At 36.1% G+C, this 22,754-nt stretch overlaps 1 protein-coding gene across 3 annotated transcripts; it reads left to right on the top strand.

Annotated features, from left to right (window-relative positions):
* The first annotated feature begins 2,643 nt into the window (after positions 1-2,643).
* Positions 2,644-15,142, top strand: LOC104901387 (DNA-binding protein RHL1). 3 transcript variants are annotated; one of them, XM_010688953.4, is made up of 12 exons: positions 2,645-3,146; positions 3,346-3,456; positions 4,686-4,772; positions 4,869-5,092; positions 8,152-8,231; positions 9,647-9,819; positions 11,178-11,217; positions 11,308-11,363; positions 11,446-11,494; positions 12,116-12,159; positions 14,016-14,054; positions 14,614-15,142. In XM_010688953.4, exons 1-12 carry the CDS (start codon positions 2,826-2,828, stop codon positions 14,647-14,649), a joined length of 1,260 nt encoding a protein of 419 aa, XP_010687255.1. In that variant the 5' UTR covers positions 2,645-2,825; the 3' UTR covers positions 14,650-15,142. The 3 variants fall into 3 exon arrangements, with proteins under 3 accessions (XP_057246985.1, XP_010687255.1, XP_010687257.1); XM_010688955.3 differs by lacking the exon at positions 14,016-14,054; XM_057391002.1 differs by lacking the exons at positions 12,116-12,159; positions 14,016-14,054 and having other exon boundaries at positions 2,644-3,146.
* Positions 15,143-22,754: the final 7,612 nt, after the last annotated feature.

The raw sequence follows: 22,754 nt of genomic DNA on the forward strand, positions 1-22,754 counted from the left end.
ACAATTACGCAAGTTACACTAGTTAGCTAAAATGATCGCATTTCTAACAAACTCCTCTTACTTTCATGAAAAAAAAGCAATTACTCAACTTTTCTAATATAAATGTAAAAACAACAAAATTCTACATTTTCCCTAATTTAATGTTGAAAAACTTACATCACAAAACAAAAATCAAATAATAGAACATTGCATTTCATCCAAATTCATATAATTCAACAAACCTAATTAATTAAAAAATCAAACAAAAAAAACCCCATAGAATTGATAAAATCAAATAAAAATTATTTGTTTGAGACAAGAAGGGAAGGTGATCTTAGTAGTAGAATGAAGAGACCTAACAATCTCTCTAGTAACATCTCTCCATCTATTACGAATACAATCACAAACGACTACGTATCTTCAGAGCTGCCATTTATCTTCAGAAGATTCAACTCGATCTATGATATCAATGAAAAGCTCCATCAACAGCCACGATCATCTTCCAACGTTGACGAAATCGAAGGTGGAGAGAGAAAATGAGGCGGTGGAGGTCGGCGGTTCGCGCTAAGATTTGGGAGCAGTGGGAGGGGGAGACAGAAATTGCATTGGAGTTGATCGAAAAAAAGTGTTGCGAGTAAACAAAAAGTGGAGGGAGTATAAAAATGTACTTCCTATAAAAAACTATTTAAGAAATGTACTTAAATTATAAATCCGAAAGATAAATGATTTTTTAGCTAGAATGATACAAACTTTTGTTTGTTCTCTCGAAATGATATAAACCTTTGATTATTTTTAAAGAATACAATTTTTTACCCAAAATTCCTCTAGTAGGTCAATGTACCTCTAACTTGTAAAACAGGTTTAATCTTTTCCTCTCTCCTCCCCCTCCCACAACCAGCTGAACCACCCCTAACCCACCAGCCCCTCCCACCAAGATACCACCCTCACCCCACGACCAAAATAATATGCAACCCCGAATCCCTAAGCCATCCCCATCTAGGGGTGTTCATGGGTGGTTAACCGTCCCGAAATAATATTTCGGTTCGGTAACCGGAAGTTTCAGTACGCTCTTTTTGCGAACCGTAACCGTTTAAACCGGTTACCGCCTAAGCGGTTAACCGTTTTTTTGGTACGGTTTTTCGGTTCACCATTAACTGTTGTTTAAGTTATACTATTATGTTTTACTTAATGTACATATATATTTTTCACTTTTTTTGTGCATATATTTTAATGTTATATTTACTCTAATATAAAGTGCATAATAAATCAATTGGAAAACATAACTAACACTAAGAATTCACTTCATTTCCTAATTACAGAGTTTATATTAGTACTAGAGTTTTTAAATAATTACATACTTCCTCTAATTGTTGTAACTTAGCAACAAATATTAGAATTAAAGTAATTGTTTGAAAATGCTTCATAACAATTAAATAGAGAAAAAAAGATTTCGGTATTTCGGTTAACCGTTTACTCATAAATCATAACCGTAACCGTACCGTTTAACCGCTAATTTTTTCGGTTCGATAACCGTACTGTTCAAACTTTTTTTGTCGGTACAATAACCACCCATTTAGACCGATTTTTCGGTATTTCGGTGCGGTTTTTCGGTTTCGGATTTTTATGAACACCCCTATCCCCATCCACCTGAAATACCACCCGTAAAACCATCCATAACCCCGAAGCCACCTGAACCACCCTTGATCCCACCAGTGCTGAAACCACCCATGAAACACCATCCGTAACCACCCTTGATCTACCCTGAACCTCCCCTGATCCCACCAGCCCTGAAACCACCCCTGAAACATCACCTGAAACCAATTCTCTCTCCTCTTTCAATTCTCTTCCTCACTCGATCTCTTTCTCTCTCCTCCAATTCAACCCCAAGAATCATCAGAGAAATGGGTGGAGGGACTGGGGAATTGTCTCATCATCACACGGAACCGCTCTTCGTATCCCTAATTACTCGTTTCCCTATAAAAATTACAAGATCACTCAAATTAAATCACAACCCACATAAAATTCAATTGTTTCTCCCAAATCACTAATTGCTTTCACAAATCAAACAAAAACCCATGAAGAGTAATCAAAGTTAACAACATACATCATGAGGGCAATCATCCCAAATCACCAATCCCACGTGAAATTAAATCACGATATTGAAATTAAATCACAACCCACATGAAACCCAATTGATATCTTCCCCAAATCATCAATCACAAACACAAATCAAACAAACCCAACAACAAAAATCATAGTTATTTAAGAAAATACATCGGCGGCTGATTGTTCAGAGTTGTGGCTGTTGTAGTGGAGGAATTTGGCGGCAGACCACGCAAGCTCCGCTACTTCAATGACAATCCGTGTGCTTATTATGAAGAAGAATTGCGGGGAGGGTGGGGTGGGGGTGGGAGAAAAAGAGTGGAAGGAACCAACGAAGAAAGAAAAAAAGGAAAATGTTGGGTTTTTTTGGTCTTTCAAATTAAAATAAAAAATTAAAAAACAACCAATAAGATAATGACACGTGTCATAGTGACTTGTTACAATAAGTTACAACCGATATTGACCTACTAGGAGAATTTTGGGAAAGAGTTTATATTATTTAAAAAAAATCGAAAATTTGAATCATTGTGAAAGAACTGACAAACGTTTGTATTATTCAAGTTAAAAAAATCCAAAAATAAAGGGGGAAAGTATAAATCTTGCCCTTCAAAAAAAAGAAAAAAAGAAAAAGAAAGTATAAACCTTGCAGTTGTCTGTGCTTCCCGGTTCCCGCCCACTCGCCCAGTTGTTTCACTTGTTTGTAAAGTAAATTGAGGGAGATTTTTCTGGTAAATTGTGAAGAAATGGCGAGAGAGAAGAAGAAGAAGGCGGAGAATCAAGATGAAGAAGAAGCAAACCCAGAGTTAGAAGAGCGAAAGAAACTGAAGAAACTCGCTTACTCTAACAATATTCTTTCACAAACTCCTGCGAAAGTGTTTACCCCTCTTACTCCCTCCAAAACTGTTATTAAACACCATGGCACAGATATTCTCAAGAAATCCCAGAGGAAAAATCGTTATCTCTTTTCATTTTCTGGCCTTTTTGCCCCTATTTCTGGGGGTAAAATTGGTGAACTCACTCATTTGGGTTCCAAAAACCCCATCCTTTACCTTGATTTTCCCCAGGTATTCTTCTTTCTTCTGCTATTTCTGCTTTTCTTGCTTCATTTCTTAGTGTGGGTACTTCTTAATTTTCATGAATGTCAGTTTGCCGGGGATTTCAATTTTGGGTCTGAAATATTGAGATTAAGCAGATCATCAAATGTATTAGTTCTAAACAAGTTTTTTACTTGCTTACTTATTTCATTGTTTAATGATGAATTAGGGGAGAATGAAGTTGTTTGGGACGATTGTATATCCGAAAAATCGTTACTTGACTTTGCAGTTTTCTAGAGGTGGCAAAAATGTCATGTGTGAAGATTGCTTTGATACGATGGTGAGGTTTTCTTTTCTTTGCCTGTTTTGTTCAATTTTTGTCCCACTGTGATAGATGTTGCTCAGGTTTAAATCATTTACTCTATATAATTGTTTCTAAAGTTCACCTAATACAAATGGTATTTGTTTCAATATGTTACTTTTGGTACTTTTTGTGAAGGCGGAGTATTTTTTACAACGAGGTCATGCTATGCAAGTATGCAACTTTAAAGTTGAGGAGAAAAATCACTATAGGTTAGTAATTGATAATGAAATTGATGTTCCTGACGAGGTTTAACTCAGAATCATAGTGACTTGGTTCCCATTTGTTGCATTTTTAAGGTTAGGTTTGAGGGTGCTTGAAGGACCAAATAATTGGTTTATTGTCTATGTGTTGGAATATTGCTTGGCTTGATAAAGTTAGAATATGCTTCTTCCGTTCCAATATAATTGCATAGATTCAAATGCACACAATGCCGGCCTCCAAGTTATAAAACATGTACGATAATCATAGTATATTAACATTAAATTTTAGAACGGTAATAAAAAAATAAAGGGCAATTAAGGTACTTTAGGTAGACGCTCAACTCCTCAAGAGTTGGTTCATATAGTAGAGATCATATAAGAGTGTGGCACACAAATAAAGAGCTTAGTGACAAGGTTAGAGATAGAGAAGGATAAAAAGAGGGACCCATGTAAGAGGAGAGAGATATAGAGAACCCATTACTAAACAAGCTATTGATGCAATTAAAATGAAACTTCACAAAATTGGAAATGATGCATTTATCTTATAGATATGTTATTCAATCATATAGAATTTCGGTATAATTCTTTCTCAAGCTTATCATACTTATGTGGCTTAGGAAGAGTGCACATAGTATTTGGAGAATTTTCATCATGTATACATGCATATGGGCTCCTATCGTCCTGTTATAGCAGATGAATTTGATGTTGTTAAAGAGAAGGGCATTAAATACTTCCTTGTGGATCTAGGCTTCTTTAGCATAACTGCTGTTACTTATGTGTCTCATGATTTTCCTGGACATTGTGATACAAATGAAAGTGTCATCAAGGTAGAACGCTGCCAAGGGCAGGGGTAGGGGGTATAAAATTGGATAAGACTGTTCGATTTGCATGATCTGGTGAGTCATTATGAGGCTGGTTTTGAAGGAATGTTTTTCTAGCAGCTCTAACTAGGACGTTTTGGTTATCACTTCCACCCTGTGATTGCTATGAAATTTTTACTTGCAGATAGTATTTTCTGATGCATGCTGGGTTGGGAAGAAAGAACAAAATCCAGATGAAACCAGATTGGACTTTCCGAAAGAGCTATATGAGGTTTTTATTCTTCCTCAATCATATATATATATATATATATATATATATATATATATTGCAGGCATCACTATAAGTGTAACGTCCTTTTGGTTTTAGAGAACACATCTGGAGTCTGATTTTGAAGGTGGTGCTGGTGCAACTGCTATGAGAAGCAAAAATTTGAAGAAAGTAGTTTCCAAGTCTACTGAAGAAGAATCTCTACCTGGATCACCAGTTGATGAGATGGAAGCTGAATTACCTGAAAGGTGTCAAAAACCCAAAGATGTGGAGTACAGCACACCAGTCCGGCAATCAGGGAGGACCACTGGCAAGACATTCAAGTATGAGCTGTCTTTTCCATCAGATTTTTTTACTGAAGTATTTGTTTTCGTTGGAACTTCATCAGTGTCAAATCTGTCAATCTTGCCACTGAGCAGTCAGCAAGTTTACCTCACTGTGATTAATTATAAACAGCCGTAATATGTGTTGAATTACTATACAACATGGTATAAGGTTTTTCTTTCGAGTTTTTCCTGATCATGTGAATATGCTAGTTCTTCCCACCTATCTGTCCTTTTGTGTTGCGTTCAGCTTGGACACTGCATTCTTGATGGGGTTATATCTGACTATCTTCTCTATACTTCAAAAATAGCTTGGAAGTTTCCTTTCTGCTCATAGATATTTCTTTTATTTGCATTCATGAGTGAGATAACTTCTTTGACTTTCAACTTCTGCCTCTAGCATATGATGTGGACTGTGGAGCAAGAAAGCTCTACGTGGGCTAGTATTTTATACTCCCTCCGTTTCATAGAAATTTACCCACTTTGGCTTTCATCGAAACCAAGGAAATGGGAGAAATGTTGGTGAGAGAAATTAAAAAGGTGGGGTAGGGCGAGAAACAATTATAAAGTTAGGAGATGTCCTTATGAAAGTGGTGGGCCTCTCAAACGGTCAAACCCAAAATAGAAAAAGTGAAGTGGGTGAATCTTTGTGAAACGTACTAAAATGGAAAGTGAACAAACTTTTGTGAACAATAGTTGGATGCAGTTATCTCTTCAAGATTGGAGATATGAGCTGCCTGCTTTTTCAGTATCTAAAAAGGAAAGTGAAGTGGGTAAATCTTTGTGAAACATACGAAAAAGGAAAGTGAACAAGTTTATTTGAACAATAGTTGGATGTAGTTATCGCTTCAGGATTGGAGATATGAGCTGCCTGCCTTTTTAGTATCTAGTTGGGTTCATGGCTCTTGCTTTTCATCCTTCTTTCGGATCTTAAATATTATGTAGATTGTATCTATCTTGTACATTATCAACGTATTGAGGTATAGTCAGCAGTGCATATTTCCTCTACCAATTCTTGCTAACTCATTTCTTTACTTCATTCAAAGTCTAGAAATCCAAAAAAGGGCGAAGTGAGTGGAATTTTTATAACGTTATGTTGCTATTATATCTCTTTGCTTGGCCAGCCAAGAAAATGCAAGTTAAGAAACTAATGGCAATCCAGATGAGGATGGTTTGTTGGATGTGTAACCATACTAGAGGAGATAAAGGAACCATGTAAGTAGCAAATATTTTTGAGTAACCTAATATGTATCACTTTTTGAAAGACACTATCTAATTGTTTCTTTTTCTAAATAAACAACTACGGATTATTATTTTTTTACAAAAGTCCATTACCTTTTGTCGGACAACATTAATAAAAGATGTTTTAGAGGCATTTTGTAGCGCTATTGGAAAATGTGTGTGTGGGGGGGGGGGGAGATAGGTTTTTAAAAGGAAGGTAGAAGTTATTGTGGGCTCTATTAGAGTATTTGAATTTTTCCAGCAACAAGTAGTGGTACTCTAAAATCAAGTTCAAACTATGTAGTTTCTTTTTAAACAAAAAATTGTTATCAAAATTACACTTATTAGGTTGTTAACATTTTCCTAAGAAATAAGGTGAGGGTAGATTTATTAGTAAGAAACTAGTCTTATATGCACGCTATGCGTGCGAAATTGTTATCAAAATTAAATTAGTTGTTATTCTTTTGTTCTTTTTCAATTTTTTTTGTTTAAATAAAGGAGTTAATTTCTTGTATTTTCTTTTTTCTGATTTTTTTTTTAAAAAAACAAAGGCATTAGTTTCTTCAATTTTCCTTTTCTATTTTTTTCCTTTTTCCTTTATTTTGGTGTTCCCCACCTCTTCCAATATGTAATAGAGATAGCTAGCAACAAGACTTTAGTGTTTTGGCCATGTTTATAGCAAAATCCCTTGAGAAGGTCCCCTTAGTCAATTACTCTATCCATCCCCTTTTGTTTGGCCTACTTCCTTTTTGGATGTACCCAAAAGATTGCCTCATACTATAAATGACCACAGGGACCACCACTTTACTCTTACATTCACTCTTTATGGCCCCACTAGTTTTGTCCTTCATGAACTCCGTCAAACCAAAACATAAAAAAGTAACCATAGTTCAATGGGGTAAACAAATGAAGATATTGGGAGTATAAGAGGAGAGGAAATGGCCTAAAAAGAATTAGAACAAGGTTATTAAGCAAAGATTGGCTGCTATAGGCCAAAATAGAAAGTATTTGATTCTTCTTCCCTTTAGGACAATCAAGGTAGGTGCAAAATATTTTGTTTTGCCTCATCATTGTTGTGTTTCGCAATATCATCGTCTCTTGGAGTTTGTGGGCTCTTATACTTCCGTCTTCCTCCGATTTTTTTTAGTTGTACCATATTGACTTTCGACACTATTCACATTCTTTATTATTTATACACAAGGTCACTTAGTTATGTGAGATGCTGAGATCCTAATAGATTTTTCTTAATATGCTTTTTCAACATATCAACGTTTTACAATTTAATTTATGTATGACTAAAGATATTAATGTTCAAAGTTGTGCATTGGCAAATATACAAAATCGTTTTAAGTACAACTAAAAACATAGAGGTGGTATTTTATATTCTACAACTTGATTTATAGTGTCTTTGTTTATTTTCCCTTTTGTTACTGATGTAGTGGGTGATTTCGATTAATTTGCTTATTTTAGTTTTTGTGTTAGTGGCTATAGATGCTAGTGTTAAGCACGGAAATTATACCTACCAGCATTATAGGTGCTATTGCTAGCCCAGTTGGTGTTGATGCTTTGCTGCTGCTGCTGCTAGTGGTGGTTTTAGTATCATCATCACCTTCGTCTTCATTTTGATCATCGTAATCATCATTATTGTTCCTTTTATTGCATTATCCTCTTTATTTCCTTTTTGTATTAACACACCTATTATCATTATCAAAATAAATATAGGATGTGGTTGTAATCTATTTGCTCCAGTTGGGAATGTTGATGCTCTCAATAACACTTTGTCTATTGTATTGGCTTTAAGTTGAGGCTGATGTTAATGTCTTCCTTCCCTGGTCCAGTTTTGCTGAAGTTTCTTCAGGAGATGATTCTGCTGACAGTGTCAGTGATATGTCTGGAGAAGTGAACAAAGAAGCTGCTAATATCCTTCCCGTTATTAGTCTTTAGCTTCTTATATGGAGTTTACTTATGCTGGTTTTCTCGTGTTCCTTTGAATTGTTGCATAAACCCAAGATACCTCTAGAACGTTTGGAGCCAAAAGTGATACTTCAGTCACAGCCTATAGTTACTTGCGTGAAGGGAAAAAAACTATGAACTGTAGTGAAATTATCATATTTCATTGTAAATAATAATTCTTTCAGCTAATTAGCTCGAATTAACTCTTTAGGTACTTCTCTGTTAGCAGCCTAGAGAATTTCCCCTTATGTTCTGATGTTGTCCCTTAGATGCAGGATGCACTTTAATGTGGGTACAGGATGTCTGGATATCACATAGGTGACTCTTCACTACCATATCTCAGGGCATTTTGTGCTCTTAGAGTTGTAAATACATCCTTTTGTGATTTTTGTGTACTTATATTGTTAGTAATAATTTTTAGCGATGTCACTTGCAAAAGGTTTTGTAATTTTTTTCAGTTCTAGAGTATCTTTGATACGAGATTTTAAAGTGTTGGGAAAGGAACCATGAAACCATTTCCATTACATGAGAAACCAGGGAATTAAAACTCTCCCGTTCCGTTACAGAACGGCCGTTCTGTAACGGATTTTGGATTTGACGTTCCGCAAAATCCCGTTACGGAACGCCATAATAAAATTCACGCACTTCTCGCCGCGTTGTCCGTTCCGTAACGCGAATTCGCCGCGTTAGAACGATTTTATCCCCGTTACATCCGTTCTTTTCAAACATTGGCCAAATTTTTTTATGATTTAATTATATAGTTGAGGAAACATGTATTCTATTAGATTTGATTATATTATGTTGTAATAATGCTTCATAAACTAAAAAATGCAAATAAGGTTAAAACATATTAATGTGAACTTTTTTAAAAAATTCACGCCGCGTCGGCCGCGAAACGTTCTATTTCGCCATTACAAGCCGTTCCCGCGACAACGCGACCGTTCCCGCGAACGCAACCGCGAGCGCATTTTTTTTACCTGTGAGAAACCGGTTGATGTTTCCATTTTATGAGGATAGTAATTTCCACCTAGTTATTACTGTCCTCAGCAATTAACACTACGGTATGACATTTCCTTACCCTTTTGAATTCCACTCTTATAAGTGTTTCCTTTCCATAGTGGAACCAATTATCCATTTAAACAATTACTTTTACCATTCCTCCCCACTATTTGACTATGTTCCCTTTTTATTTCATGAATTGATTCACGCATGCATTAATATTGGTATTTCCTTTACATATGGTAACACCGTTCCTCTTCCAAGACTTGAGTTTACCCCCCCCCCCCCCCCCCCCCCCTTATCTACTGCAGAGTTATATTTTGTTGTTTTACTAATTTCATTCATGTGATACAAAATTTGCAACCTTTAACCTGTAAGCACAGAGTTTCAAGTCACGCCCAGTTGATATCGAGAGTCCAGTGGAGATACACAGCTCTGAAGACACAGCACAAAAACCATTGCCTTCTTTGTCAAGTTCTGGAACTAAGGGATCTTCTTGCACTTCACTTGTCCAAGCTACTATATCAACTCTTTTCAAAAAGGCTGAAGAAAAGGTAAGCATATTGATTTATTTTGCTGAAATTTGGCTTAGCAAATAAAGAATCTTGGGGGCAGGTCCTTCAATAACCACCTTTTTTTCCCTTCTCCCTAAGGATAAGGTGTCTTCCCTAAAACATGAAAAATGCTGGAAGAAACCCCCTTGAAAACTGTGAAAATCAGAATCAAAGTCCATATAACATTTTCGAAGTTCTTCTTCCTTGTGTTGAATTGGCGAACCTATATCTTTGAGAAGTTTCTTTGATTATTATGTTCATGAAGCCAAAGAGAATACTCTAATACCTTCAATCTTAGGTCTCTTTTAGAGGGTGTTTGGTATGGAAAACGTAAACGGAATGGAAAGGATTTGGATAAGAAGGGGAAATGGAAATGATAACTGTTACCTTTAATTGTTGTTTGGTATCTTAGTGGAATGGAAACAATTGAGAGGATTATGATTGAGGAAGGAAACGTGATTTGTTTCCACTAGTTTGATAAGGGTAACAAATGGGGGGATTATGTTTCCCCTTGGAAACGGTATTTGTTACTTAACACTCATACCAAACAATTAAAAATGGAAACACTTATTTGAATCCGTTTCCTACATCAAAAAATTTCATACCAAACACCCTCTTAGTATATTTTGAGCTTCGCACTGCAGATTTTATTCTTTGGTCACAGCAAAATCCTCTCTCTTACATAAATGTAATAGGGTTATAGGGGTTCAAACTTTCCCTTCTCATAAATGCTCAGTAATGAGACTCCGTAGGAGTCATGTTGGAACAAATTTCATAATGTAAGCTCCTATAAAAAGACGCCACAAATAGAAATTAGAATCTATGAGTTTAGGGCAGTTTTTGGGTTTGGTTAATCAAATGCCTCACTGTCTGTATAAAGTGCTATCCCTTGTGGTGACATTATATATCCTAGGAAGAGGAGCTGAAACTAGCGTGATAATTATAATAATAGTTGTTTGGAGATTCTGTCTTTAGGCTTGCTTGCTGTTATGAAATTTTTGTGCCCATTGGCTTTTGTCAACTTTGCTCCCAATCATTTAAAAGCTCTTCAATATTGGATTGGATTTTTATCAGTATGTTCAAAAATTATGAATGGCTTACCTTAGTAAAATATCTATAGTTGCTTTGCTGGATATCTGTCTTTGCAGTGACCTATATGTGTACTATATGATTGTCATGTTTCTGTTTTTTGAAGCTTTAACTAATTTAATTCTGATCATGACGTGCTAAGATATCTTAACCTTTTTCTCCCAAATTTCTGCACTTCATTGGGTCATCGTGATTGTCTTTCTTTGCATTGCATAATGAATGTCGCTATTTATAATGGAACTATTTCTCATTTGAAGTATTATTTTCAGAATACATCCGGAAAATCGACAAAGGCAACTTTGCATAAAGGTTTCCACTTTGCCTTTCATATACATTCTTATTGAAGTTGTGGATAACTGTATCCATGCTTAGAAACGAGGAATTGTCGTCCTTTTTCAGTTTCTAGTGAGAAGATGCAGCTGAGTAGTTCAAAATTAAGTAACAAAAAAGTGAAGGTGAGGCAATTGACATTTGTGATGTACATCAGTTCAGGGGAGATAGTTGTTTGTTCATACCTTGATGCATTTGGTTGTACAGACTACAGCGCAGAAGAAAGTGGAAAATATCTTACAAGACAAAACACCAGGTAATTTGTACTTTAGATTGCACAGCAATAAATGTCTCATCTGGTTGTTTCTGTGATGGATTGTCTTGAATGACTTTGCCTTTTTTCTGAGATCTTATCTTTGTTGAATTTGGGTTAAATAGTCTTTTACTCTTCTCTGCATGTATATGCATGTAAGTTTTGATGACATATCAAAAGCCTGCTAACTCGTTTTTAGCGAAAAGAGTATACAAACTCTCTTTACCTATGTGTGAAACTTGGGTGTTTTTTTAGTCGAAATAAGATTTCCATTTATCATCCCCAATGTCTTTCATCTCCTGCTTTTGCTCTTTATGCTAAGTTGAAGAATATGGTATCTTCTCATTGTCTTCCTGTTGGAAACAATGTGAATAACTCTAAGAGATAGCTTAGAGAAAACCCCTCTTCACAATCAAAGTTGGACATTTTTTTTGTCGAGCAAGAAAATTCTGGTCTATTAGCTGAAATTCTGAAACATTTGAACAAAATTCTAGTCTTCTGCTCTTTTACAAAATTTCTATGTGATAAATAAGGTTTATATTCCGTAACTCAGCAGATTTTTACTTTTGTGTCTTTGTTCTCGTGTTTTTCAAAGTATTTCTCATCACTGCTGAAACATTGCAGGGGTAAAAAGTGATAGAAAAAAGCGGAAAGCTGAGCTAGCGGAGGTATTCATTTAAGCTCTATGTGTTTCATATAATCTGAATTTTCAAAACATGTGTGGATGGAGCATGGTGTGTAGTATGTGTTTAATATCCACTATGAATCATATGGTCTTGATCAGGATGCCCTGCTTTCTCACTGGTCAAAGAGCTTGTGTACATGAGGAGTGGGAGTTGATTTGCTTTAATTCTTATCGCTTTTCATACTGGAATGGGAATTTAGTCTTATTAACAGATTTTCAGCTATAATTACAAGTCCTGTTCTACTGCCACGTGATGTAACCACACCATATTTTTCTTGACCCTTTATATCCATTACGTGATCCCTTCTGAGCAGCGTATTATGTTTAGAGACTCCCCCTTGATACTTTATTTACGAGTCAGGATCTACAAAGACTTTCCCTTGATACTTTAATTAGCTATCACAGCCATAGTTTCTGCTGTCAAATACTGGTTTCCTTTTCACTTTTCTTTACCCTTTATACCCATTTGGAGAACCCTTCTGAAGCAGCATATTATCTTTAAAGACTTCATTTACCTATCGAGATGTTATGAACTGGGAAGACAAACATAACAGCTTCACACAACAATGGTGAATATTCAAGAACAAGTTGAAAATAGCAACGTTCAACAATCAAACAGAAGAGAAAGGATACTAGGAAGAACAGAAGAAGATTAGATAAGGCAGTAGATTGTAATATGGATTGAGATGGTAACCAGATAGTTTTCAGAGCATTCGAGAGGCTGGAACTCTCCCTTACAATAAGAAGTTTACTCTCAATTTCTGAATGAATGATCCAATTCCTATGCTCCCCTATTTATTTACTGCCATATCTCTCTCTCTACAGCTGTCCTATTCTTCCACTACTGCTAATCTCCACTACTGCTAATCTGGTAATTTGGATTATTCCCTGCCTAAGTGTCAGAGTACCTCAGTGCCCTAGTAATGACCTTCTTACCCCTTGGCTGCCTTCTTGCACAAGTAAACCTGATGAGTGGCTGGTATGGGTAGATATGGTTGAATAACATGGGATTCTCGCATCTGTTATCAAAGTTCGATTTCTCTCATTTACATCTGAGTGCATGTGTTCTACTAGTATTTGTTCTTGTAGAGAAAACAGGTACTATAATGACTTGCCCTTACATTTTTTAGGGTCCGTTTATTTTGGTGGAAAACAATTTTCAGGGAAAATGGTTTTCCATGAAAAGTCTTTTTGGGAAAATGCAAATGAATATTAGTTTTCCTTTGTTTGGTTTGATGGAAAACTATTAAGCTAAGAACGGAAAATGGAGATGTTGGGAATGAGAGAGTGGAGGAAAATGGTTTTCCTCGAAATCGTGGAGGAAAATGTTTACAAAGGGATGGAAACTCTTTCCCACCTTAGTTTTCCTTTTTAAATTCCTTGTTCAACCAAACAACGGAAAACATGGAAAATCATTTTCCTTCAGAACAAATGGAGCCTTAATGAGAAAGCCATTTTTATGTTAAATGGGTGTCCAGTTGTAGTTTAGCATCTTTAGTTGACACATTTTCCCTTTGTTTTGCATTTTGTATTTTGGGGCATTGCTCGCATACTTAACATGTATATCATTTGTGATTTTATAAGGAAGGAAAAATATAGTTATGTCGGATCTTGTTAGATTCATTTCAATATGTATATTTCGAAATATGAACTTTATATTTAATATAAATACATAATTAAACATATTAATGATCAAAATTTTATAATTACAAGCCTGCAAAGTCTTAACTTTTTTAAATGTTGAAACTTTTTTCTCTTCCGATTTTGCAACTTGTAACCTGGTATGTGTTGCTAGCCGACAATTATTTTTGCATCATTCTTATTCCCTACATTTTGCAGGTTGAAGATGATATCGAGGATTCCTCGAGTGCCTCAGAGGTCCCACTCCTATCTTCTTTCCTATATACTTCTAACCCTTTTTTCTTGTAGCCTTTTCGGTTGATTAAAAAATTAGTAGATTGGTTGTTTTCTTGGTTCAGTTACTTGTGGATCAATTCACATGTTTAGAATAATTGAAGGCAGGAATAGTTGGTCTACAATATTGGGTATATATTGCCACGTGGTGCTCTTTTTTCTTCTTTTTTTTTATTGGGGGGGGGGGGGTTCTTAAGTTAGTTTCATACTAGTTTTTCTATGAAGCTTTCAATTTGTGCAGGGTTTCCAACACCAGCTCCAGTAAATTTAGGTGTTGTGGTTGGTTATGTGTAGAATTGTAGATGTGTAAGCGAGGTTATTAATGTCTGGATCCATCACACCAACTTTGGCTGTGCGAGGTTTACTACAGGTGGTGGTAGATGGTAGAGCTTGATGCTTAGTAGCAATATTTCTGCAATGCAAAATGATGCTATGTTACTATGACATTAATGATACGTCCATGCAGTTTTAATCATTTAGCGAAAATATCTGCCGAAATGCTTCAGCTTGTTTCTGTCCGCAGGAGATTGATGGAAGCGATGACGATTGGCAAGCTTGAAATATTTGCTTTGTCACCTACTAGCAATAGCATTGTTGGCAGCTTCATGTGTACAGGATGCCAAGGCATTTATGTTAGACATCAACGTTAGAATTTCAGAAGGTGCATTATGTATTCTTTACAATTGGAAGATTGACGATATCTTGATAAGCAGGCATTGAGCAATTTTACACTGTGCAATGCCAATGAATCAGTGAAGGGGATATTCATCTTACAGAAGATGGTGGTGTATCTGGAAATTAGCTCTGTAGTCTGTTGGGACTTTACCCTTTTAGAACTTAACAAGGGCCTATCGTAAATTTTAAAAATCTTAAAGAGGATATTATTTATCTTAAAGGTGGCCATTTCTTAGTGTTAGACTACACATTTTTTTTAAAAAAAATTGCCTAACTTCTTGGTATTTTGTATACTTTTTCTGACGGGATTTTTTTTTTAATTATTAATGTTGTACTTCCTCTATTTCCTAATAAATGCATTATATCGACTTTTTGCATTTTTTGGATATCAAGTAACCATTTTTTATTACCATTTTCTCAACAAATTCGAGATATTGTAGAACTCGACTCCTAACTTACAACCTTACCTTGCTTTAATAATCTTCGATTCTTCATCCACCAAAGCACGATATGCATTCACCATCACTTCGAGTCCATTTGAGTGCTACTCAGTCAGGTTTTCCGTAAAACATAATTCAGTTTGATGCAGGGTGGAAGAAAGAAACAAAGGTCATGAGTTGTGCTTGGATCCTTCAGCTTCCTTCACCCATACAAATTTCTTCTTATGGAGGAGGCAATTATGGTCTGCTCTTCTCGGCTCTCCATGCAAGAGTTAAGCTTTCCTCAAGGCTCTACAGTGCGCAACTTCACATGGCATGCAAAACACTACCTTTCTCACGGATTGCACAAATCTTATTATGGCTCTTCAATATCCCATGTTTGTCCCTTCATCGATTTACTGGACTATAAGCGACATCAAGCTTCTTGCATCGTCTTTCCTTTGGTATTTTCTCTTAAAAGTGAATCGCCAACAAGTTCAAAGAGCTCATGATACAGTTCAGTTGTGTGCTAGAACTTGTTTGCAATTCACGACTTGTATCCCTTAGTTTTATGTCTTTCCCATTGTCAAAAAAAGAAGAAGATAAAATGTCATAATTTCATTATTGATGGGTTAATCTCAATGTATATTATCAAAATATTATTTACTCTGATTTTTAATAATATTGAAAATATTAATGGACAAAGATGTACTTCAGTAGTATATTTGATCATTGAAGGTTGGGAAGAATTATGTAGCTCCTTTAATAGTTATTAGTTCTGGAAACTCTTGCAATTATGTGGTAGAATTATATTCACATGAGCGTAAGATGTTATGATAAGTAAGATAAATTAAACAGTTTTCTCATTTTGTTTTATATAAAATTTTCCTTTTAAAAATATTTATTTGGGATATTTTATGATATATAGTATTAATAATTGACATTGAAAATATATAATTTTAAAAATTAAGTCTCACTCCCTCCGTTTCCTAAAGATATTCTTTTTACAGTTCCTACAGATATCAAGGAGGATCCATTTGTGTGGGGTGTGGGATGGGTAAAGTAGGAGAGAGAAAGGAGTTAAGATAAATAAACAAATAAAAAGGGGTTAAAGTAGGAAAGAGAAAGGGAGTAAAATTGAATTAATAATGTAATGGTGGACCATATGATAGGGACATGAGAAGGTTTAAAAGGGAAAAAAATTTCAAATAAGGAATAAAGTAAAAGAGGGAAGATCTTTTGGAAACGCACTTAAACGGAAAAAGGGAATAAGATCTTTAGGGAACGGGGGGAGTATATTGATAAATAAAAATAATATGTATTAGAGTTTTGGATGATAAAAGAATTAGAGTTTGATTTTAAAGAAACAACCTTAAAAAGTTATACGATGGAAGTTGAGTACTCCATCCGTTTCAATTTAATCTACCCACTTTCCTTTTTAGACCGTTTCAATTAATCTACACACTTTACTTTATATATTTTAAGTAACTTGTCCCATCCAACCTTTTTCTCTTTCTCCACCCAAATAGGGCCCCTCCATTCATTTTAACCCAAATTACCCACCTACCAACCACTTTACAACCCATAGGATTTCTCTCAATTACCCACTTAATTTATTACCTACCCACTTTACAGCTACCCCCATTCTCTCTCTTCCCCTCCATTCATTATTTACACCTAAAGTTGAACGTATCTCACTCCTCTATTTCACTCTTCATCAATACACCCCATTTCCTCTCCTCATTCATTTACTTTCTCTCTCTTTTTTCTAGATCTCTAGTTATCATCTCTTTTTCTGTTGGTTTTTCTTCATCTCACAAAATTAGAAATTGTGTCTCTACTGGTTTATCTTGCCAAACGAAAATTAGGGTTTTTTTTCAAGCAAAATTCTACAAATTTCTGAGTGTTGAATAAGCCTTAATTCTGGATTTTTTTTCGAATTATGGAGCGATCTTCCATATTTAAGCGAAAATGGAGGGGCAAGTATTGTAGATCTAAGTTATCTAAGCCTGGTTCATTTGAAATATCGAAGGAAAATGATCATTCAGATTCTTTTGCACCTAATACGAAGGATCTGTATGATTCTGGTCTATATTTTGCTCCTGATTCAGAGGATTCTTATGATATTTTTGATTTCATCGCTCCTACTCAGAGTATTAAGGAACTTGAACATTCATGTAAAAAAAAGCACAAAAGAAACAGAGTAGACGAAGATGAACTGCGAGAGGAAGAGAGTTTCTCATCTATGTGCAAAAGAGTTTATTTTTCAACTCTTAAAAATCAGAGTTCCTCGTCTCAAACGACGTCATATGAGCTAAGTTTTATGTTTAATTTTTTTATTTTATATGCCTTGCATAGTTGCATGTGGTGTTGTGTGTGGATTATGTGCTGAATTATTGGTTAAAAAAATATATCTATTGGCTTTGATCTTATTGTGGGTGTATGGATTATATGCCTTGCATAGTTGCATGTGATGTTGTGTGTGGATTATGTACTGAATTATTGGTTAAAAAAGATAACTATTGGCTTTGATCTTACTGTGGGTGTATGGATTATATGCCTTGCATAGTTGCATGTGGTGTTGTGTGTGGATTATGTGCTGAATTATTGGTTAAAAAAGATATCTATTGGCTTTGATCTTACTGTGGGTGTATGGATTATATGCCGTGCATAGTTGCATTTGGTGTTGTGTGTGGATTATGTGCTGAATTATTGGTTAAAAACGATATCTATTGGCTTTGAACTTACTGTGGGTGTATGGATTATATGCCTCGCATATAATCCTTGTGGTGTTGTGTGTGGATTACGATACTGTTGTGTGTGGATTATGTGGATTATCAGTTGGCTTGCATGTGTTGATGTGGAAAAAGAAAAGATAAAACACCCTAACTTGACAATACTTTAATGCATGCATTTAGACTTCAGAAGATGATGATAAAAAACAGAAGTGAGATGTACTTAATGTGTTATAGGTCTGGTGAAATTGGTTCATGGACTTAATGTGTCCTTGTTTTCTTCCAAAGTGAACCAAGTTAATTAAAAAGATATGGAGGGAGTATTGCACCTTGATTGTATCTATTTCTAGAGCCAACATCAATTTTGTTAATTGAAATTGTATGATGAAGCACTTGATTATATACATAGAAGAGTTTTTGGTTTTTATGTGTTTCCTCGATGATGAAAGATGCCCTATAGGAAATGAAATGATATTCTATTGTATGTGTATCTCGAGCACCATCAGGTTGCAGCTTTGTGATAGCCTAAATTGGATATAAGAAATTGATACTACAATGTGACACCTTTGGCACACAGTAGCTTAACCCTGTATGATGAGGCACTTGATTATATATACATGGAAGGTTTCATTGTCAATTTCAATGCTGAAAATAGTTATGCCTGAGAGGAAAAAACTTGCAAAATACTTCAATTTATAAATACTTCACTTTAAATTTAACTTACAAAAGAAGGGACTACTTCTCCCTTGGTTTCTACATATCGATTCACAAAAGAAGGGACACCTTTTCCCTTGGTTTCTACAAATTACTCCATAAAATAGGGGGGTTGATTTACAAAAACTTACATAATGTTCTTGAACTTTGATGTAATCTTGACAAAAAAAGATTATCCACTCCGTGTGCAACTACATTCTGCATGCTTTGCTTTATCTTGCTTTACTCCATTGCTTGTGTTTCCTCAGTTGCTTCTTGTAACCATTGTCGTGCCTCATCAATTAATTGTTGAGATACATGAACTTGTAGTGGAAGTTGACCCAAACTTTCCAGCCTCGCTTTGTTTACATGAGGCTGCACATAATTGTTGCCTCCTCTCACTTTTATCATCTCTATCATGTTGTATTGCAAATTGTGCCACACATTAGCTAGTGTTTTTGGATGAAACTCATCATAATACTTATTAACTGCTTGTACAAGTTTGAGGACTGTGTTTGGTCTTTCCTTGTGCTGTAGAGTTTGTAGTGCTCTAAAAAAACAACATCTAATAGGTTTAACTCAGGGCTGTTTGGTGGTTGTTGAACTAAATGAAATTCAAACCCATTTTGTCTGCTTGCTACTATCCACTCCGGATCTCTTGAGTTCACATGTCGCTTTGTGTTATCCTGTTGAATATAGATAACTTTGCTTCTGTGAGCAGGCCACTTGGCCATGATTGCTGGCAGTACATAGTTGATAAGTTTGTCTCTCATTCTATCTCTTGTAATTAAAGTTGCTGCTTTGGTTTCAAGAGTTCCTGCTGGCCTGTTGTTGGATGATCTTTGAGCAGACACTTCTTCCACAAAAGGGAAAATACCAACCTTCCCATCCCATGTATTCTGACATAACATGTTAAATGAAGGCCTGCCCACAACACCTACTAGGGGTGTTAATGAGCCAGGGTGGCTCGCAAACTGTTCGAGCTCGGCTCGGTCAAAGCCCGGCTTGAGAGGGCTCGACTCGAGTTCGAGATCGGCTCGCGACCTTAACGAGCCGAGCCTGAGCCCAATAGAGTTCGGCTCGAAAGCTCGCAAACTTGTTCGAAAAATTTTAAAATACAAATTTATACATTAATTTTTAACCCAACTTGAATTTCAATTTCAAGCCCACTTTAAAATATATAAAAATTTAAAAGTTTTAGCCCAATTAAAAGATACAAAGTAAGAGGCTTTCTTTTCAGCCTAATTACAATTCAGAAATACAAACAATTAAGAAAAGTTTCTTTAGCCGACTGTTCTGTACTTCTGTTCAAGACTTCAAGGGTTTTCGAAGAACCTTAAATCTCCATAGCTATTCTGTACCAGTTGAACGCTGAGCTTCAACGGCGGCAACCAGCGAGTGTCCTTTGTCTCGGTGGCGAGCAACGTCATCTTCGGCGGCGAGCAGCATCATCTTCAGCGGCGAGCAACATTGTCTTTGGCGGCGAGCAAGATGACATGTAAAGTTCATAGTTTTTATGTTATTTTTAGTTTTTTTTTCAATTTAATCTGAATTCGAAGTTTCTATGTGCTAAAGTATGATGAATTTGAAGTTTTTCGATTTAATCTGAAGAAGGTTGTCGTTTTAATCTAAATTCGAAGGTTTATGATTTCGTCTGAGTATAATGAATGGTTTTCGAAGGTTGTTTATGAATTTGGAAAGCGTTGAAAGTAGCAGTACTTTTCTTGTTTAAGTGAGTGGAATTCATGCATTTTATGTTGTAATTTTTAAGAACCTTGTGCATTGATGATACGATTTCATTCAACAAGGAATGAAGCTCATTAAGAAAGGCTCTTTTACTCATTTACAAAGAGGTTTGCTGGGTTTTTCTTGCTGCTATAATACTACTGTTCTTGTATTCTTGCTGCTACAATACTACTGTTCTTGTCTTCAAAATAAAAACCTAGAAATATTCTTGAGCTTTTTCGAGCCGAACAGTTCGCAAACTCTTCCGAGCCGAGCCTCGAGCCGAGCCGAATTTTTTTTTTCGAGCTCGAGCCGAGCCTGGATTTTCGAGCTCGACGAGCTTCGAGCTCGAGCCGAGCTCGGACCCTCACATCCTCGAGCCGAGCCGAGTCTGGCCATGTTTGGTCTCGGCTCGGCTCGTTAACACCCCTAACACCTACAAACATTATCTTAATAACATGTCTTGTAGATTGGCATGCTTTGTATGGATTTGCTTCATATGGATGTAGATATAATTTCTGAGTTTTTTGATGCATGTAAAACCACTTTTTATCAATACAGATGAAATTGAACATGTCCTTAAACTTGGGCTGCTCTCCCGGTGTTGGTGGATGCTCAATGAAACAGAGTATCCAGATTAGCCTTGCAATTTGATTTTGTGGGGTTAAAAGTGAACGCATTGCATTGTTATGAGGCCTTATACTACCCTTTTTTACTAGCCTACAAACAGTAGCTGCAGATACTTCTAACTTGTCTGCCAAGTCCCTCAGATTGCTTCTATGTCTCAATGGAATTGATGTTAGCATCTGCTTTGTTAACTGGAATTGCTTTCTTCCAACTTTACCTGCCATGTTCTTCTTTACATTTACTTGCTCCTGCTCTGCTTCTTGGCTATGTTCTAGATGACACTTGTAGTTTTCCAACATACATGAAAGTCAGCTGCAATTTTTGATATTGCCCCGTAAGGAAGTTCATTGTTCTTGGCTTGTGACAGCAGCAACTCAGCCATTTGTTGCCTTTGATCATCACTCAACCAAGGCCGAGGATGATGTTGAGGCAAGTTAATGATATCACTATCCATGATTTCTCCCATGATAGAACGACTGAAGCCTCCCCCAACACCCCCCACCCAAAAAAAACAAAGGTTGAGTGAGAAAAAAAGATCTTAAATGGCTAAAGTTGCTGCTGTTGACTTGATGGTGTTGCTGTGGACTTGAGGGCGCTGTGGCTACAAGGAAGTCCTGGTGGAGTAAATGTGCTGCTGTTGAGTGGATGATTGCTCTCTCTCTCTCTCTCTCTCTCTATCTCTCTCTCTAGTACTGGTGGAGTAAATGGTGGAGTAAATGTATTTATGTTTAGTTTGGCTGTTGAAATTTTGGAAGTGTAAATTTGCCTCCAAAATTTTGGTGTGAAATTATGTAAAGTCAACTTTGGAGGGAAAACGAAAAAAAAAACTTAATGGATCCCTTTTTCGTTGAATTACAGTTTCCCCACTCCCCTTAATTTTTTTCTTAAAAAGTTGCCCACATGGGCTGTTTATTTCTCTTTCTTACTTTTTGGTTTTCTCTTTCCTACTTTTTACACTTCTCTCTCCTCCTTTTCCCCTTGTTGTCAGCAAATAATGCTTTTATCTTGGTTCTCCCCCAAAGCACATCGAGTAGATTATATTGAAACGGAGGGAGTATAATTTTTCATACAATCTAAACTATTAGTATGTTTAGTATACCACTAAAGATTTCCCAAAATATGGACTGAGACAAGGGGACCACTTGACTCTATATATTTTCATTCTCTGCATGGAAGTACTTTCGCGGAAATTAATCCAGCAACAGGACCGGGGGCTAGTTAAAGGGCTAAAACTCAATCGAAGAGCACCAGAAATCTCGCACCTCTTCTTTGCAGATGATGTACTTTTTTTCTTCCAAAGAACTATGGAAAATGTACGGAACCTAAGGAAAACTCTGGATAGGTTCTGTGAACTATCGGGAGAAATGATCAATACCTAGAAAACATACATAGTTTTCAGTAGGAATACACCTAGGAAAATTGTCAGGCTTTTGAATAAAGGTTTTAAAGTTGCAAACAAGGAAAAACTAGGAAAATATCCGGGTTGCCCTGTAACACCCCATAATTTCAAAGCGGAAACGAAAGAGATAATAAGGGTTAAAATTACGGGGTGTTACATGCCCAATGGATGTCACAGGCCACTTTTTGAATACCTTCCAGGACCTGCCCGAAAAGATAGTGAAAACGATATCTGCTTGGCAATTCTCGGCTCTTAACCAAGCAGGGAAGCTGATACAATCCTTATTGTCTATGCCTCACATGTAATGGCCTTATAAATGATCCCTATAAAGATTCTTGCTACAACCACTTTAGCAATGTTGAAATTCTGGTGGGTACAAATATGAATAAGA

This window comes from Beta vulgaris, chromosome 8, assembly GCF_026745355.1.
Source record: "Beta vulgaris subsp. vulgaris cultivar EL10 chromosome 8, EL10.2, whole genome shotgun sequence".
NCBI lineage: Eukaryota > Viridiplantae > Streptophyta > Magnoliopsida > Caryophyllales > Amaranthaceae > Beta > Beta vulgaris.

Excerpts from the sequence above, each read along its gene's own strand:
- LOC104901387 (XM_010688953.4), top strand. The coding sequence starts at position 2,826 with ATGGCGAGAGAGAAGAAGAAGAAGGCGGAGAATCAAGATGAAGAAGAA. Across the intron at positions 9,820-11,177 it reads TCAAAAAGGCTGAAGAAAAG|AATACATCCGGAAAATCGAC; the intron begins GTAAGCATATTG and ends TATTATTTTCAG. Across the intron at positions 11,495-12,115 it reads CTTACAAGACAAAACACCAG|GGGTAAAAAGTGATAGAAAA; the intron begins GTAATTTGTACT and ends GAAACATTGCAG.